Below are 20,233 nucleotides of genomic sequence, written 5' to 3'. Positions count from 1 at the left end.
AAGACTATTCGAACAAGAGTTAAGTAGATACGAAAAAAGGTGTTTAAACTGACGTGTATCAGACATTCTACTGTTCAGTCAATCCTTCGAGATAGGCGACAGCTACACTGTGGTCGATACTGAAGCGGAGTACACGGCTTTTGTCACAGCAAACAAAAATGGCTGAAAACTTTTCCTCTACATTCTATAATCCATTACTTTCATTGAGATAGCGTACTACTAACGGGGTTGCCGAAAACTCTTCGAAATCCTAGTACCGATTTCTCCATTCTTCGGGGTTACGCCCGCCTGGTGAGTCCCAAGGGTGCAGTCGGTAGTGGGCTGTGTAGGTGTTCGCCAAACATACGAATGGTGGGGTGTTTCACGAAAATATACATCGATATCCCGATTATACTTTCGAATAAAACAAAAGGTGGCCTTTGTGAAGCAAATTTAGTTGAAAACCATTATAAACGAGAGATTCAGCTAAGCCTTCCGTTAACGCCGATGTTGCTTGAAAAAGAGTCTATTTCGCCAATTGGTTCGCCTTATATTTATCAGTAGATTATAATAAATTCGCTAACCAGAAAATAAGCTCGTCGCACTTTCCATGCCTTGTACGGCCCTATGGAAGCTCTAGTAAGCAATTTTCTTAATCAAGTGCCTTTTTATGCAGAGTGGTTGTTGACTGACTTGCCTTTTCAAAATCCTTGTAGGGCCAGACGATAACTTTCACTACATAAAATTCCTGGTTAGTTGTTTCTGAGCTACACGATACTTCGGACAGCTAATGTGACTGTAGCAGCTAGGCTGACGTATTTGTAGACAAGTTCTAATTTAAAAAGGGACAAATTTTTAGGTCTATGCAACCTGAACCGAGAAGTCCAATTACACGTACCACTAATGGGGAGACACCGCAGGAAAGACTCGGACTTCAGCTTCATAGGTTGTTTGTCCTTCAACAGAGATTGTATGGTGCAAATTGTCCCTGCAAAAGATCTGTTCAATTACTAACAATTCACCCTACTCGAGTCACTGTTGGGCGAATTTCACGGTTATTGAAGCACTTACTGAGAAACAGATCTACTTTCAAACTTTTTCATTTACTTATAGGGCTGGAGATCGCAAGGGCATACACAATCATATGAGAATAATGCATTTGAATAAGCCGACACAGCGTGTTCGGCAAAGTATCTGCTCCCATGTATTTTTGCAAGCAACATCCATACTGCTGGTACCTAAACACAGTCGCGTAGACAGTGTCTCAAAGTATCGAGGATCAGCGTGTGTGTGTGTGTGTACAGAAGTGGGGTACGAGGCACAACAAACACGCAAAAAAGAGACCGAAGTTGCTGTCGTGCTCACTCAATCTTAGCCGGAAATGAGCTGACTTGATCACGACCTCACCGGTCCTTGTAAAAATCAACAGGGAGAGGGGAAGGAGGGCGGATACAAGATGAGGCTGGAGCACGTCCTTCTAACGTCGTTGTCCTGCCGTAGATGTATGCTCTGGACAGCCCCCACCCCGTCCACAGTGACTCACCTCGGTTGTATACCCGTGCCTCTAGAATGAGAGAAGTCTGCCGCAGCGTGTGTCAGTCAGATTTCCCAGAACCGGAAGCAACTGGCATACAAGTGTATGCCTCTAGGTTATGTAGCCCGAGAAAAAATATGCTGTATTCAACTTGACCCTGAGATTGTCCTATTGTTCTCAACAGGAAATAAGCCAGAGAATAAAACGAATCGAGTGTGATTGAGACGATAAAACCTATGCCCTTCATAACCAGAAGCCAATGGGTGGTGTTTTGAGCATAGGCATCCATGGACTGACGCTCAAACTGGCTTGTGTTACCGCCAGCTTGTGTGAGCACATTTCATTCGGTGCTCTTGTACCCAGTAAGTCCCTGAGGGTGGGGTGAGATGCGGACGCTGCATAGCTGGCTTCCTAGCGGCAGTAAACTGATTAAATCAGCTGTGGTTGCAAGGACTAGAAAAGTGAATAGTTCCAACTTCTGAATACTATGGCAACTGCTTGAATCATTGCTTGTGACAATACATCGAGATGTGTGAAATATGGCAACGGAAGGAAGTGGAACTTCCATGTATACCTTTACAACTAAAAACATGACATCACGAAAGGACTCAAGAAGATGCGATAGTTTTCGATAAGATTTTGTACGCCAAATTACCAGGCGCGTGGGGGTGCAATCGTAGATAGGTAAGTCGTGTGACTGATACGATCATGGAAGACTCACTATCAGCCTCTAATGCCTGTGGGGTCGAAGTGCTCCCTGGGCCTCCGCTCACAGACATCGAGTGCGGAGACGACTTAGCTCTTCTTGGATCTGATCCCGTTGTAATGCAAACAATATTAAATAATCTAAATAATTCTGCCTCGCGGTTCGGCATGCGCTTCACACCCGCAAAGTGTAAAGTGCTACTGCAAGATTCGGATTGGGAAGGCCAGAGCAGCTTTTGCGAACCTACGTCACCTGTGGCGTAGGCGTGACATCAGTTTCTCTGTCAAGGGTCGAGTTTACAATGCTGCGGTGCGCTCCATGTTACCATATGGGTCAGAAGCCTGTTCGCTGCGCGCCGAGGACGTCAAAAGACTTTCAGTGCTTGACCATCGATGTCTTCGGAGCATTGCCCGAATCTGGTGGGAACACCGGACCAGCAATTTTGAAGTAGGTCGAATGGTATTCGGGAGAAACAACTCACTCTCGATAGATGAACTGATTACACTGCATAGGTTGCGCTGGCTTGGCCACGTGCTGCGTATGCCAGTCGACCGAATTCCTCGAAGGGCTCTTTTCGCCCAACCAGGTGAAGGGTGGAAGAGAGCCAGAGGCGGTCAAACAATGACTTGGCAGCGAAGTATGAAAGCCATTACCAGCAAACTCAGCAGCGCTGGTCAGTGCCGTCTTCCTGGATGGGGACCCCGAGACGGTCCACATCAATGGCTAGAGACATTGTCAGATATGGCCCAGTCGCGCCCTCAATGGCGTTCTTGCATCAAAGCTATTGCCTTCAGTGCATAGCTCCTTTTCCACCCCCCCACTTGACTGTCACCAGGGTACACAAATAATAAATACGAAGCACACTGTCTAAGCCCAGCAGCAGTCGAGTTTTAATTCATAAAGCCCTAATGGCTCGGAATGTTCCAAACTGCGATCAAACCGCAGTAACCCGCCCGCAATAGGCCTGAACACCACAAGAACCAGTGGGAGACGGCGTAGGCCCGATGGTAGAAACAATAAACAAAACTCATTAACTCGTTTCCATTGTATTGTCCTACCCAAATCACTGTTTTTGTGGACTGTTGTCAAGTTGTGAGAGCATTGCCTACGGGGTTTGGCCCAGACCTGTTCCCAGCAGGAGATAAACTTGAAATGTGAAAGAGCCGGTAAGCAACACAGGAATGAAACACGCAAGAACCGTATATTGTTTTTTTGCCCCAACCTACGAGATAAATGTCGTAATTATGGTGAGCAAATAGCCATCATCATCCACAGCGTGACATCAGTGTTCAACAACGATGCTTCACTGCCGTGTAACCATGATTTATTTGAGCAAATAGTGAAACAAGATTACTGTGCACACCTTCTGTAGGCCTGCTGAAACTGCGCGCAGTAACACAACTTCGAATCCTCCAACCACCCTAGTTAGCGGCCGAAACTCGGCTTCAGAAATAGTGCATGGTGTGGACGCACACAAGAGGTGGAACAGGGTGAAAATGAACCACTGAGATAAGCATTAGCAGATTTCAGATGACTTGTTTGGAAGGTATGGTTTCGATTTTCCGATTTATCTGGTGGAGTCATCTCACCGACATGAACAGAGACTGTTAGGCACGATTGGTAGAGCCGGAAATGCGAATAGGCAGGTAGGAATCTTGCGACAAAATTGGTTCTGAGGTCAACTACCAGAAGTAACTAGGATGTAGAAACCGGTGTTTCTTGATCCGAAATTCGATGTAGTGTGCGTCAAACTCACCCGATACGTATCAAATAGGTGTCCGGACAGTTTCCATTGACTGACGAGAAACTAGTGTGCAGTGCTGCATCACCGTTCCGTTGATTGGTTGCCCCTCCTGCGCCCGGGCAATGCGTGCCATAACAAATTCGTGACTCGATGGCATCTTGCCGTCTATCCAGTAATGTAGTACATAACTGAGCCGACCACTGATAGCTAAATTGCACATGCTAGATCATAATTGCTTCACGCAACGTTCTCACAAGATTTGACCAGCGAGAAAAATATACAGTAAAACGGTCCCAAGAATGAATGAACATTCCAAAACGTCAGCAAAATTGTACAACCTAGAATTCGTACCCACTGCGAGGAATGGGGGCCTCACAAAAGCGACGTTTCAAAGAGGCGAATGGTTTGCTAACCCAAGTCTTGGAATAGTATCTGGTGCATAGCACCAAAGGAAGCCTGCGACGAACAAGAAGATAAACGTTTTGTGTGGTTAGTGTCACATTTGATGGTCACATCGTGGAGGCATGCAATCGCGAACCAATGTCACTGACAGCAAGAAGGTAAACCTAACGCCCAGTGGTTTCTTGGTACTGGTAAGCATTAAAATTCTAAAAGCTATCCAGTTCTTAAAGGTCGTCTCATGAAAATAGTACGGTATTTGCTTCCGCTGAGTGCCTAGAGTGAAAGAATCTACACGAAATGGACAAACTCTTTTGATGGACAGGTGAATAGTTGTAGTGACGGCAGTAGTAAGATTCAAAATCCTTCTAGAAATAATGTCAGGGAAAGGGACGTCCGCTATGCGATAGAGACACTGGTCCGATGCTTCTAATGAACGAACGACACTGTCTGGTCCAGAATAGAGGGGAAGATCAACAGCCTGGTGTATGGGGTGCATTTTTGATTGTGTCAAGGTTTTCACAATATTGTGGAGGACTGGACTAATGAGCCCGACACAGCATAAATTGGAGTGGTACTAGCTTCAGCAAAAAGCACGAGTTTCTCAAATGTCTCTGGAACGAGTAAAATGACTATCTGGTGTGGCCAGAAACACGAATATCTGGCGCGGCGCCGAATGGATGTCACTTGAATGCATCTCTAGAAAGGCTTATATATGAGTGCGGGCGCGATAGGTGCCAAAACCCGAGGTAAAGCCAAAAGCAAAATTTTTCATGGAACTTTGTTGACATTGACAAGCTCGCCAAGACAGTTCTGGATTCATAAAGAGTGGGTATGTTGCCAGGGTCTGGTCCACCAAACAAAGTAGGTAATTGCAGATGGGATACATTCACCGTACTTGCACACCCAATCGGCTAGTGGCTTCCTGTGCGATACGTTCGTGGAGTGGTCGCACTTCGTCCAGTGTTAGCGTGCGATGCTGGTCTCGATATACCAGACGGTAGCAGTGACTGGTGCGCCCAGTTTTTGCGTCCGTGAAACGATCAATCAACCGGACCTGGAACAGAGGAGCAATTGTAATTAAACATGGTAATAATATCAGTAGGTCCACCGGGGGATGTTGAGACGATTCATAGGCTAAACGATAAACGCTTACAACTTACTTGCTCAATCAGATCACCGGCCACGTTTCGTACGAGATCATAGAAATCATGTTCAAAAGCTTTGAGCGCATCGTCCTCATTTGTGCTGGAGTCCTTAGATTCTGACGGTACTTTTGGTTTTGTGGCCGGAGGGTGACCTCCATTCAACCAGAAGGACAGATCTAAGACACACTGGGGAAAGACGCTCACCGGCTAAAAAGTAGAGGCAAATTTAGCAAGAATAGCAATCTCTTCGTTAAAGCTCCTCAAGTGGTTATTGACTGTGGTTAAAGAGATGGCAAAAAAACTAGTTAGCCAAAAAGTACAGTGCCCTACCACCGCTCTGACTTCACCTTGAAGAGCCAGTTTGGTGCTTTAGAAAAGGAAACATTTGATCAGCAGTGTTTGCTCAAGAGGAACGTGCGATTAGAACGGTCCATATTAATTTGTTCCCGGTCAATAGGCGCGTATTGCTTATTTGTCTGTATGCGACTGTCAAAGACTCAACTGTGTCCTAGTACCGCAGTATGGTCAGGGGTGGGTGATACCGGTAATCTGGATTGGTCTAACCTCTATATAAACCTCCAAGCGATCTGACCACGTAACCTCCACTACAGAAGTCAACTGCCTTCTTGCAGCGATGTGTTCTCTAAGATGAGGGATGAAAGTGGATGTCTGGCACCATAAAAAGGCTGCCAGCCATAGTCTGTATGTGCAGGAGAGATGATCAAACCCTCAACGGAATTCGTACGAAGCAATCATTGCTCATGAGTCCAGGTAAACATTGGACAGGATAGTGCCCACCGGGGTATGTATGCTTCGGTGGGACTGCCATATGAGTCAGATTTCTTCAGAAGCACCGGCTGGAAAATCCTAAGTTAACAATCCCCCTCAGTTTGAGCGAAAGTGAAGCATCTTACCCACAAAAATATGTGAGCTGAACATCACACTTACATCGGAAGTTAGAACATTCTCACTGTCACTTAACCGGGGCGCGGATGGTTGGAAAGCACACCACTTGAAATGGACCAAACGAGTACCTTGCTGTTAATACCAGAATTCCATTTTCGAACCTTCAATACTTTGGGATCTTCTCGATAAATCAAACTATCAATCACCCACATGCTACTACTAGCCAAAATTATGTCCTGTTGGACTAGTTTAGGAGCTCACAACAAACTTCTGATGACGTTACAAACCATCAGTCACACATTAAAGATGTTTTACATGCATGACTTCACTATTCTACGATCAGACACTCCCAGGATTTCCGTCACAACTTTTTCAGTATATATATATATATATATATATATATATATATATATAACGCGTTAATCCGAGGTAGATTTGGGTGTCAGATTTAAATATTCAGTCTTTACGGCAATGTACGGGGTTAGGGTCGATCAAACATGCTGAATGTAAGTTGCTAAACTGTAGGGATACCAAATGTCACAGTTCATTACCCATCGAAATGGGTCGAAATTGTCAAATCTGGAAAATGCCAAGTACAATAGAATTCAATGCACATAACTTCCGCTCATCCATGAGAAACATCTGTATACCCTAGGTCCATCCAAGGAGTAGTTGCTTTACGGTGGATAAGCAGCGCGGTTTTCGAAGGGTGGCGCGAGAGATCGCGGGTTCGGGACCCATCCATAAACTGAATTGCGTGTAATTGGTCCTCTTTCAAACGTTTCAAATCCTTCTGAAGGAGAACGGAGGTTAGATCACGTGGTGGCTATCTTTCAGACAGCCACTTGTGGACTTCATGCATCCTCTAATTGTCACAATTTCGTTGTTGAAAGCTCAGTTGCTGGATAAGCAGATGAGGTTCAGTGGACTTTGCCGAAACGTATGCAACGGTACAATAACCAATAACTGAGGTCACCCGTACACAACTATTGAAGTTGTGTAATCAGCTGGGAAATCTTCGCAGCGGTGATTAACACATTAGATTGATAAACATCAAAGAATGAACTGTATGGTCTATTATCGGGCGTGGAATAAAACTACAAAAACAGTGCTCACATGCTTAATCCATTCTACATCACTCAACCTTCAGTGCTTACCACTTTCGTTAGTGTAGTGAACAGCAGATGAATCACGTTTGCTTGAAAATCCACACAGTCATAACTCAAATACATGGGGAGCGTGTGTATGATAGACAATAGAAACTACCTTATACGTGAGCTGGGCAAATATATCATCGGTTTCAAACTGGTGCAGAAATCCAGTATCTTCTGTCCAGAACAGACGGATGTCTGGGATATGGTATAGCTGCATCGCCCAGCGCTCCAGACCTAGACCAAATGCGTAACCGACTTTGTTGGAAATGCCCGCTGGAACAAAGGGAGTAAGGAATCAGAATCAAGTGTACTTTAAAATATCGATGAGGTTTTTTTTATTTACGAGGATTATCTATCGACTCTCAAATTTCAGCTACAAAATGAAGCTGGTCACACGATGGACCAATAATCGATTACTTTACTGATAACAACATAAGGTATGCTCAACAATGTGTCTGGCCGAAACGGGGTTAAGAGTACGCACTTCAACTGCATAGACCAAAATCGAAATAACCTTTTTGACGTAAACTGATGAACAGGCTGTTGTAACCAACTTCGCAAAGCATATACACTCTCCATGCAACCAAGTTTTGAGAAACGGACACTATTCTCCCTCATGACGAGTATTGTTAAGACTACATATTAACTCACAAGCTAGATATCGCCAACCTTACTTATGCGTGAAAACTCATCAATAAAGACCTAATGGCAAAAAACAAGTACACAGGGATTAGTCACCATGGAGAAGGCAGAATACGCTCTCGCCTTGTCGAGCATCAATTGACGATTGCATCTTCATAAATACTTAGCTTGCAAGTTCTAAAACGCAGCAAACCCCAAACATGTCGAGATAGCAGGGCATTAGTAGCGGGAAACACGGAATCCAATATAGTGTGGTGGATGACCGGGTGGCCGTTGATCCGTTCAAAGAGTTTGACAGTCAAGTTGCAAACGTCGCGTCACCAATCAAGGAGACGCTATCCCAACTGCGCTCTTAGGTCCTCTAGGTTGGTGGCGAAACGTCCGCAACCCAAGTGTCAAACTCGACGAACAGATCAACAGCCATCCGTCTAACCAGCAGCAAACACAGTCAAGCTACCAATACTTCCACACATAAATAAAGGTTGGTCATTGACAAACGAAGAAGAATCAGAACCTACCGCGATCCAAAAGCTCTTGTCGCATCAATCCACAGCCAAGGAGTTCGGTCCATTCCTCCACTCCATCTTCTCGATATCCAACCCGAGTTTTGACTTCCAGTTCCCAAGAAGGATGTGTGAAAGGAAAATAGGCCTCAACCCAACGCATCTGAATCTCTGTGAGCAAAAAAGCGTCGGAATTACAGAGGTATTCATGAATATGTATCAAGAAATGAACACATATAGACAAGCCAGGTGCTACACAACTTAAATCCGGTGAACCATCTTGCGAAGCAAGCTAACAACTTGTAATAAATTTCGTCACTGCAAATAATGAAAAGCAATTGACCTGAAATAAAAGGATGCTCCTGAAAAGAAAGATATCATCAAGTATGCGTAACAAGACAGTGAACACATATAGACAAGCCAGGTGCTACACAACTTAAATCCGGTGAACCATCTTGCGAAGCAAGCTAACAACTTGTAATAAATTTCGTCACTGCAAATAATGAAAAGCAATTGACCTGAAATAAAAGGATGCTCCTGAAAAGAAAGATATCATCAAGTATGCGTGACAAGACAGCTAATGCCTTCAATGCATGGAAATCCAACTCAGATGCAGAAAAACCTGTCAATCGATGAGAAACGGCGAAAAGTCAACACAGCTCGGAAATGCATATAACTTAACAAGAGATCAAGCAAACTAAGATTAAGGCCAGGAACACGAAATAATTTGAGAGGCTTTCGGAGTTTAGGCACAGAAAAGAAAAATTAGATGAACAGTGGATGAGAAGTATATGCAAGGCAGGCAAAAAAGATAAACTTAGGGAGAGAAACTGTTGTCCCGCTCTCCTTTTCAGTGAATCTCTCACTATTATATGTACTTGGACCCGAAGTTCAGGGTCCAGAGTTTACGGTGTGGGCTACGGACCGGGAGCGTCGTGGATGGACAATCATCGTATGACATCGAGTGGTTGTCAGGGTTCTGACCAGTCCACAGTCTGGTATAGGTGTAAACTAAGCTCTAAATTTAACCACTCGCATTATAAGCAGGGGAATTGCTCGCCATGCTACTGACATGGGCCGCGAGGCAGTGAGCACCTAGCCACATGTCTGTCACGGATGGTGAGTCGATGCCTAGGTGTGTTTCAGTAAACATGTGGACATGAAAAAAAACCGGAAATAAGGGCTTGAAAACATAAGAGGTAGGCATTCAGCTCAATAAATCCACTGGAGCAGCACAGCTGGTCAAAACAACGAGATGTTCAGTCTCACTTCGTATTATTACCTGGATGGTATACGGTGTTCACGCGCCGCGAAACACGTTGGATGCATTTTTGTTTGAAATGGTAGGTTCATTTGGACAATGAGGAAGCGCGGAGCAACCGATTCTAGCATACGGTGGGTATGTTTTGTATTGTTGCTAGTGATTTAGACGTAGAAGTTGACTGGACTGACATAGCTCCAAAGGAACTTCGACGGAGTGGTCAAATGAGGAATCTGATTAGATATATGCCAAAATCTCCATTAAAAATTTAATGTGTATACTGGCGGTGAATAGTCTATGCGAAGTGTTTGATGAATAGTGTCTGTCATCGTTTCCGTGGGATATCAGCAAGCCTCCGAATAAGCATAAGTTATGAACTGTAGATGGCATTTGATTCACATCGTTGTTTCCCAGAAAAAAGTACAAATAGTTTAACGTCGGTGGGCTGGAACAATAAAGGAAATTTTATCATACTTAGCAGACGGTGAGCAACCATAAAAAATTGATGTGATTACCCAAGACGTACCGGGTCCAAAAAGCGACTTGGCCAGCGCCTGTAGAACCGTTTTCAGCTCAAATTCTAAACGTTTAGCGGTTTCGTTCGTATGTCGTGGTTGACGGTCCGGTGGAAGCATGTATGACGGAAATACATGCAATGGATGCTCTTCTTTCTGCGCGTACACCGAAGATGGAGGAATCTCTTCCAGCAATTGCAAGCAGCCACTGGGATCGATAGCATCTTTGAAGAGCTACTTGACAATAAAAGAAACAGTGAAATCGAATGAATATTTTACGAACAATCAAGAGAAAAGCTAACACGGTTGAACTATAGTTCATTTAATATTAGGATAATGCTTATCCAATAGAAACATCAAGAAAATTTAGTCGAGGGACAAAACTAAGCCTAATTTATTCAAGGTGTCAGTCGGACTGATATCAATTGAAATTACAGAAATGTATTCTATATGTAGTGCAAATTGTTTGATGAGTGTGCTCAGCTGGCGGCTTTCAAGTCCACTTGACAAAGGGACCTGTCGGAAGCAGACCAAAAGGATAGTAAGTCCAAAATTCATCCTTTTCCCGATAGGTTTCACTATTCGGACGGGACTGAAAGGTGCAAAGAGACAAATCTTTTGAATATGAAGATGGCAATATGCGTGCATTGTATTACAGTCAGTCACAAAGTGTTTTGTCCCGGCGAACAGTACGTTAGTAAATACCGATACGACATCAGTGTTTGGAGGGAAATTTACTGACCAGGTCTGTGGTTCAAACCCGATCTATGTATCTCGACTTTTCCTATCTAGGCTTGGGCGAACTGACAGTATCTCAGCCCTCGTACTTCCTTCGGGTGGCATAGCAGCTAAGCACAATAAGGGTGTTACAGCTAAGCGATTTTTTTATGGAGTGATTACTGACCTTTAGATCATTGAGACTGTTGATCAACTGCGAAGCATATTTGAGACTGTGTTGACGCTTCTTTGTTTACTGGTTATGCTAGACAGGCGTGCCATTTCTCTAAGGCGCGATATCGGTGATAAAAACAGGTACGTGATCGGACTAAGGAGCAGACCACTTTTGCGAGACTACACGGTTGGAATATCTCTGTACTGGTAAGTCCAATTCATAAAAAATATGAGCATAGATGTTAAATGCTTGTTTCCGACGCTGCTTCTCTAGTCCGTTGCCTCGTTTTCCCCTGCGTCCATTTTCCTGAATTTGGACTTCATACTTAGCAGACGGTGAGCAACCATAAAAAATTGATGTGATTACCCAAGACGTACCGGGTCCAAAAAGCGACTTGGCCAGCGCCTGTAGAACCGTTTTCAGCTCAAATTCTAAACGTTTAGCGGTTTCGTTCGTATGTCGTGGTTGACGGTCCGGTGGAAGCATGTATGACGGAAATACATGCAATGGATGCTCTTCTTTCTGCGCGTACACCGAAGATGGAGGAATCTCTTCCAGCAATTGCAAGCAGCCACTGGGATCGATAGCATCTTTGAAGAGCTACTTGACAATAAAAGAAACAGTGAAATCGAATGAATATTTTACGAACAATCAAGAGAAAAGCTAACACGGTTGAACTATAGTTCATTTAATATTAGGATAATGCTTATCCAATAGAAACATCAAGAAAATTTAGTCGAGGGACAAAACTAAGCCTAATTTATTCAAGGTGTCAGTCGGACTGATATCAATTGAAATTACAGAAATGTATTCTATATGTAGTGCAAATTGTTTGATGAGTGTGCTCAGCTGGCGGCTTTCAAGTCCACTTGACAAAGGGACCTGTCGGAAGCAGACCAAAAGGATAGTAAGTCCAAAATTCATCCTTTTCCCGATAGGTTTCACTATTCGGACGGGACTGAAAGGTGCAAAGAGACAAATCTTTTGAATATGAAGATGGCAATATGCGTGCATTGTATTACAGTCAGTCACAAAGTGTTTTGTCCCGGCGAACAGTACGTTAGTAAATACCGATACGACATCAGTGTTTGGAGGGAAATTTACTGACCAGGTCTGTGGTTCAAACCCGATCTATGTATCTCGACTTTTCCTATCTAGGCTTGGGCGAACTGACAGTATCTCAGCCCTCGTACTTCCTTCGGGTGGCATAGCAGCTAAGCACAATAAGGGTGTTACAGCTAAGCGATTTTTTTATGGAGTGATTACTGACCTTTAGATCATTGAGACTGTTGATCAACTGCGAAGCATATTTGAGACTGTGTTGACGCTTCTTTGTTTACTGGTTATGCTAGACAGGCGTGCCATTTCTCTAAGGCGCGATATCGGTGATAAAAACAGGTACGTGATCGGACTAAGGAGCAGACCACTTTTGCGAGACTACACGGTTGGAATATCTCTGTACTGGTAAGTCCAATTCATAAAAAATATGAGCATAGATGTTAAATGCTTGTTTCCGACGCTGCTTCTCTAGTCCGTTGCCTCGTTTTCCCCTGCGTCCATTTTCCTGAATTTGGACTCGTCAGATAAGATGTTCATTCCGTAAGTGTGGTCATTCCTTCCATCGAAATTTGGTTGGAAGACTGCGAACCCCACCACGAGCTCTTACATGCCCTCAGTCACACGCTCGTGTTGAGTAAATTATGCTGTTTGTACAACGAGGCGTTAGTCAAAGAGGACGTGTGAACACCATCCAGTTACCCTAGATGGTAGCTAGAAGGAGTCCTACTCGATCGTAATCGCATTATAGTTGGTCGAAACTGCTTATGTTACGAATAAGCCACCTGATTTGTCTCAAGTACTTCTGAACTGGTCACGTGCAGTATGAGTCAGATTGACAATGATTGCAGAAACTATCAGAATCTGGCTATGCAACCCGGAACCATGCGTTCAAAAGAAGTCTATGCGTTGGCATACGAAACTTTCTGGTTGTACGACCAAGTTTGACTTCGATGCCATGAATAATCGACCCATGCACTCATTCTCTTCTTGGTATGCTTGAAACCATGAATTGAACTGGTCATGCTTGTGGTTTATGTCTAGTTGCATACAGATTGGTGATGCATTAGCCAAGGCGACCAACCATAGAATAAGGACTATGTATGCTACCTTCGTTCTTATCATGACGCCGACGGGTAACGTCAACTGTTTCAAACACATTCAACTAGTTTCGTCCGAAGGGCTTAGAAATCAACTGAATGAGGATTCCATCATTGTCTTCAATAGACGACTCCACTAAATATCGCTAAGTCAAGCGCATTGACAATGACTCCAATGAGGTTTCTTTCCAAGTTGCTATAACGTTTCGCACTACTCGCGTCTTCTCCAGTAGTGAAATTAAAAAATACAATGTTGTGCAGGTATGGCAGAGAGCCTCACAAAAAACTACACAGTCCATATTCTCTACACATACCGGTCAGTTCTGCAACCATCCGCGTGAATCCGACAAAGATCAGACAACGCGTTCTGCTGAGTGCCGAAATTGGGAACCGTTTTTTGATGAAGCCTTTCGGGAGCAACCAAGCACCTTAAAAGATTACCTTAAGAAACGAGGAGAATGGCCACGATTAAAAAAACGTCTTGTTTACTGAAATCCCGCTGCTACTCCATCGTACCCAAAACAGGAGTTATCGTGGATACGGGTTCAACGTAGGCTTGCGTCCAGATTACCGTATGCCTTGCCGCTTTACCATCCGCTTGTATTTTTCCACTCAAATTCAAATGCGGCAAGACAGAAAAAATACAGTGCTCGCTACCGTCGGAGTGCATTTCCGTCTTTCAACATTTCTCTTCAAATTTGTCGTTGGCATGCTGCTCGAAACTATTCTGCCTACTTTTGAGACCTCGGGCATCGAATTGCTTCCGGGAAGTCCGCTCACAGACACTGAGTACATAGATGGTATTGCTGTTCTTGGTTCATATCCTTTAGAGATACAGGCTACCTAATTAACCTGAACAAATCTGCCGCATAACTTTGTATGCCCTTCATGTCTGCGAAGTATCAAGTGCTTCTGCTGTGTGCATAGTCGGATCCAAACCTCATGCTTGCACACCAGCCAATCGATGTGAGATTCACTTACCAGGGCAGTTGTGTACGTTCTGATGGATGGGTTGGAGACAAGATAATTTCTCGAATCGAGAAGGTCAGGGTAGCTTCAAGGCAAGCCTTCAGGGTTGGCTGCCCCCAAAAAGCCTCCGTCCTCGGCCTAGATAGCCCCAAAGTTTCATTCTTCCTTGCAGCTCTTCGTTCATCTACCTTAATCCTCGCCCACTTGTCAACTGGTAAATTCATCTGTCGATTCCCCAACCATAGTCCTTTTTCCAAACTTCCACGCACTACAATGAACTATAATGAACCTTCACCAAACTAGTAAGATTTGATCCACATTGCGGCCCTAAACGTTCGTACTCCCCATCAAAGTGGGCAGCCGGCCTCTCTTGGGAGGTCCAGGACTGGTTTGACCAAACTTCGACACCTTTGGCACCGAGATTACATCAATTTATCTGTCAGTGGCATAGTACACACTACGACATCGTGACCCACACACTACTTTATGGATAAGAAACGTAGGTTCTGCGAACGGATGTACGAAAGCCATTAGTATTTGACCATTGGTGTCTTCGAAGTACCGGTTGGTTCTGGGAGAAACATCGGATTAGCTGTGGTACAGTAAATGATTTTAGGAAGAATAAACTCTTCCACGATGGACGAGCTACTCACGCTTCATAGGTAACACTGGGTAGGACATGTGATTCACACTTCAGAAGACGGTCTTCCCACAGAACTATTTTCTGAGGGAGGAATAAATGGGAAGTGGGCAGTTTATGACCCTGCAACAAGGCATCAAAGTAGTAACCCATTGGTGGTTGGGAACCGCCGCCTCGCTGGACGAAGATCCTGGGACTCAACTCATCAATGCTCACTGGCAGACATGGTTCAAACGAGTCTGAAACCACTCACGGGGAAATCAAGCACCTTCATTAGGAATTCGTACGGCTTTGCCAATAAGGTCGCAGGGCTCCCGTTGGAGATGGACGAAGTCCTCGTGAGTTTTGACATAGTCTCAATGTACCCAAATATCCCAAGGGCAGGTGCTTTGGATGTAACTAAGTGGTTGTTACTGGCAGACACGACACTTGAAGAACGGATACAGCTCTCGGTGGATGAAATAGTTGAGGACATAAGCGTGTTTTAAACTTGATCGGTTTGTTTTTGACACAACTGTTTATTCACAAGAACAAGGTCTTGCAATGGGCTCTCCAAAATCCCAAATGTTAGCCAGTGTTTAAATGGAGGACTTCGAACAAATGGCTTTGGCCGGATATCATTGTCCACCGAAATTTTTTTGGCGTTATGTTGACGATACCTTTGTTGTAATCAAAGGAGATAAAGTGAACAGCTTCCATGACTATCTCGATAGTTTAAATTCACACATCAAGTTTAGCATGAAGATAGAGTCCACCTCGGGCACATTACCCTTCCCGGACTGTAAAACACATAAGAGTGGTGGGAAAGTGGAAACTACGATCTACCAGAAACCAACAGATACAGGAACCGGCTTAAGCTACTCATCAGCACACCCAAAGTCCGTGTACGCCAGTACCGTCTCGTTGCTGTTTTGTCGAGCCAGAGCGTTGTACACAGAAAAGGTCGACCGAACGGCAGCTCAAATCGACACTGCCAACAGACTCCGAGAAATGGAATACCCAGCGAGTTTGATTAGGCGTCAAGTGCGAAAGATATTGCCTCTGGTATCTAGACCCAGTAAGGAATGGAGAGGCAGAGCAGTCATTCCATATAAAACAGGAACATCGAAGGTTATTCAAGAGCTGCCAAAATTGGAGTAGCTTTCCAGAAGGGAAAAACCCTACTCTCAGTTTTGGTGCAATTGAAAGATCCCCCCTTGGTTGAAAGGACTAGGCACTGTGTGTACAAAATTAATTGTAACAATTGCACTAAGGTTTACGCAGGACAAAACTGCCAGGGAATTGTACACCAGAATCGGTGAGTATAAAAGGAGAATAAGCAAACCACCAAGGAATGCAGAAGAATACCAAACGCTGGTCAAGGACTCAGCGATGGCTGTATGTGCCTTAGATACGGGACATAGAATAGATCTGGATAATGTGGAAGTTTTACGACGGGGCCTGCGATTCACACCACAGCGGCTGATAGCCGAGGTGACGGAAATCACCAAGCATCACAGCATCAACAGAGTTGAGGGTGTGGAACTGGCGAGCGTATCGAAAGCGGTCTTGGATAAACCGAGTTGACACGTGACTGTGCGTGGTGGTCAATTCACGTAGAATCATTAGCAAAAGGGGGGGGGTGTGTGGAAATCCCAACCCGACTAAAGTTCAAAGAATCCCTCTTACACAACTACCGTAGCACACAGACGGAAACTGCACACGACGTTCAAGAGGGATCATCACGTAAACCGAAACAAAACAACTAGACCTTAGGCTGGACCCAAATCCATGTAGGTTTCCCCGTCGATCCAACACTTGGTTACACACCTGAACACAAAATCCCTCGGTCGATAACTATCAGAGATTTGGCCTAACTTAGCTGATTGGTTCTCTTTCCGCCTTAAATCTCGACCAGCCTCGTAACCTATTCATTTGGCCTGACAGAGCCGATACCCAGCGATACATCTGCCGATTGTTACCAAACTTTTCCGAAAATAATAATTTCACCAAGGAACGACTAGCGAAGGCTGCTAGACTGAGAAGGATCTACAGATAGATCAACCGCGAAATCATGCCGGTGGTTGGAGTTATTGTGCGGCGAGAAATCTGAGCGCATCCTTAAAGCTAACTAATTTATCGGGCATGAGAAAAGGAACCATGAGGTAGCGTGCAGTTTGATACGATACAGGGAGACAGGACCGAGTTGAAAATTGTCAGTGAGAGCAAGCTATTAAACTCACAGCCACCAACCAATCAAAGATGGTCCAGCAAGTTCTAAGTGCCCGTGGAGTTACTTGACCAGAAATTCTCGAAAGGTGAATCAGCCGGTCGACAACCAGGACAGTTTGAGGGGTTGACGAAACCAGAAGCATCGCTCTAGCGAGAATATGTTCTTCTGCTCACAGGCGACATTTCAGATCTGTCCATTGTGTACCGGAGTGGCGGTAACACGCATGTTTCGCATGTCAGATTCGGAATCTCAGCACGGTCAAGGTTACCCATTGCTGATGGGCTCCAACGGAGCGAAACCCAAGTACAACGCACTCTCTTCAATGTAGGCTAACCAGAATAATCGCGCCGGGGAATGAGGAGTACTGTTTAAGCCAGGACATTCGCTTGACTCGTGTTGTAGCGAACGCCTGCAGCTTCAGCGAAGGGTTTCCTGGATTTCAATGCAATCGGGACAATTGACAGCCTTCCGTCACGTCCTGACTACACACACAGCCCACCGGAATTTATTGATTGCTTAGTTGGCAAGCCAATTGCGCGCACGCACTCACTTTTAAATCGGTGTGCTACTAGTTCCAGCTCTTGAGAAAGTTCGGACCTTTTGTGAAGTCTTGCGGGAAGTGTTATAGCAGGTGGAGGCAGTTTAATAATTCAGCCTGAGATTTTTATCAACTCATGTCGTAAGAGCGAGCAATAGATCAAAATCTAACCAACACATGTTTCAAGCTACAAGGGCTAGAAAGCTTAAGGAAAACCGCTGGGAGCACGTCTGTGTATAGGTTGGTTTACACCGCAAAAACATAAACGAACCGAGGGAACTTCGAAATTAAAGAAAAGCACAACACTTAGTGGAGCTATCAAATTCTCTCAACAGCGGAATGCCAATCAAGATGTAAAGCACGGAAATGAGGGACCTGCCAATCGGATAATTTTTTGGTCAGATCGAGAAACCCTAGAAAGTGCGAGAAGTGTGACTGAGTCATAATGACGTTTTATCTCACTCCCAGCAGCATTGAGAACGTTGTATTTGGAGATGAAAGCACTGATCACCGAGAAAACTAACCTCGCTGGCAGAGAACAGGCGCACACCTTCGAGTTGGTGAAACACAGGATAGTGCAAGGCGTCTACTTCGTCACGACGATAAACATCACCGACCAAAAGGAAGGCATTCAGCCCAGAACTCATGAAGTCCAGTTGGTGGGCCGAGGTATGGCTTCGCAGTAACGTGTTTTCATTGATGTAATACGTGTCGGTTGGTGAACGACTCGGGTGATCTGGAGGAATCAGTAAGCTGTCAAAGTTTTGTCGAGCAGTTACGACTGGTGAGATTGTATCATGCAGACTGAATAGAGGAGAACCAACGACATCTTCGGGGGCGCGACGTGCGTGTCGCTGGAAAATGAGTATGACAACCAGAATGGATTGTTGACCATCAAATCAATCTGACCCAAAGCAACTAAACTATGAATGATATTAGCAGAGGTTACAGAAAGCAGAAGAATGAAAGGTACGAGTAAGTAGCGGAGTTACGTAACGCCATCTATGGAAACTGCAATAGCCAAGGGCAGGGCAAACGTAGTAATACAGCGGTCCCCAAAGAGTGGTTATCTCTTCGGGAAAAGCTACAACAGCGTTTCCTCTCAGACCAGATAAATCGTGAGATTTCAATCCCAAGAAAGGCTATCCAAAGGAGGAGGCGAAAAGTTCCACTCCTCAAAGCAATCTCTTCAGAAAGATTACTTCAGTACACCTTCTGAAACGATCGGCAGTCGTCCGTATTATATTTTCAAAGTATATTTCGTAGCCAAATCTGGTGATCGGTTTATATAATGGAGAGTGTGCTGAAATCGCTCAAGTGAAAAATGAAAGCAGTTAAGAGAAGCTTGAGTTCTTATTGTGTCTTCGAAATACATTAAAGTTGAATTCTGAAAAGAATGGTGCCCACGTCCAGTAGTTCCCGTTTTGGAGAACTTGCACCAAGAAAGTCCAAACAAGACCGAGAAATAACCTACTGATAAGTAACCGCGCATGCAAGATACCATACGGTTCCCTTAGACAATGATCCAAGCAGTAATATTTGTTTTTTTTTTCGACAGAATGACCACAACGGAAGAGTTTACTAGGTTTGATGTTGGGTAGTTTGTAAATGAGCTAAAATCGAAAGATAATTTGGGTGTAATCAAGCAGCTAAAAAGATGGAAATACGGATACATACTTTAAACATAAAATCTGCAATACGTTGTTTCACGAGACACAGGGGATGGTATTTTCGGTTGTGTAGTGATCTCCCGGTCAACGAGAGAATACGGGAAGGAATGTTAAAAAAGGAATCACGAAGGTAGGATTGTCCATCAATGCTGATCCATTTTGGTGAGTCTATTGGAGCAGTGCCCTGTACAGCAGGCTGGGGTGGAATGGACAATTGGAAAGTAGAATTTGATGACTCACTACCTGGAAATACACAATACAGATTAGGGAAGATAGTGGATATAATCACCATCATCAGCAGTGTTGATAGCAAGACCAGTGATGCGTTGACGAATCCACAGTGAGCATATACGATGGTCCCCGAACGAAGATCACGCATAAAGAGCAGACTTACTGAGAAATCATTTTGAACGACTCAATGGGTGAATTGTGCACACACCTAAACTTTGGACAACCGTCCTAGAGTAAAGAAAACGTCTGAAGGAATATTCGTCTTCCTACAAGCAATGTCCTCCGAGATCGATTGTTTAACTATTGGAAGATATTGCACGTTGGGCGAAGGGAATTCTAGAACCCCCTTGGTTTGCTTTCAAAAGTCAGCCAAATAACTGAATATCATTTTCTGGAATACATTATGAACGTTTACACCGTGCCATTGAACGGTT

At 44.4% G+C, this 20,233-nt stretch overlaps 1 protein-coding gene across 1 annotated transcript; it reads right to left on the bottom strand.

The window, feature by feature from the left end:
* Positions 1 to 5,034: 5,034 nt before the first annotated feature.
* T265_14369 (hypothetical protein) lies at positions 5,035 to 19,811 on the bottom strand (the record flags this gene model as incomplete). The annotated part of the gene is made up of 8 exons (XM_009173354.1): positions 5,035 to 5,419; positions 5,526 to 5,717; positions 7,683 to 7,843; positions 8,731 to 8,886; positions 10,503 to 10,725; positions 11,750 to 11,983; positions 18,423 to 18,752; positions 19,576 to 19,811. Coding segments are annotated over 8 exons (1,698 nt in total), but the record flags the coding sequence as incomplete, so codon positions are not given.
* Positions 19,812 to 20,233: the final 422 nt, after the last annotated feature.

The sequence above is a fragment of the Opisthorchis viverrini genome (assembly GCF_000715545.1).
Source record: "Opisthorchis viverrini unplaced genomic scaffold opera_v5_181, whole genome shotgun sequence".
NCBI classification, from domain to species: Eukaryota; Metazoa; Platyhelminthes; class Trematoda; order Opisthorchiida; family Opisthorchiidae; genus Opisthorchis; species Opisthorchis viverrini.
This window is presented reverse-complemented; position numbering and strand designations above follow the sequence as displayed.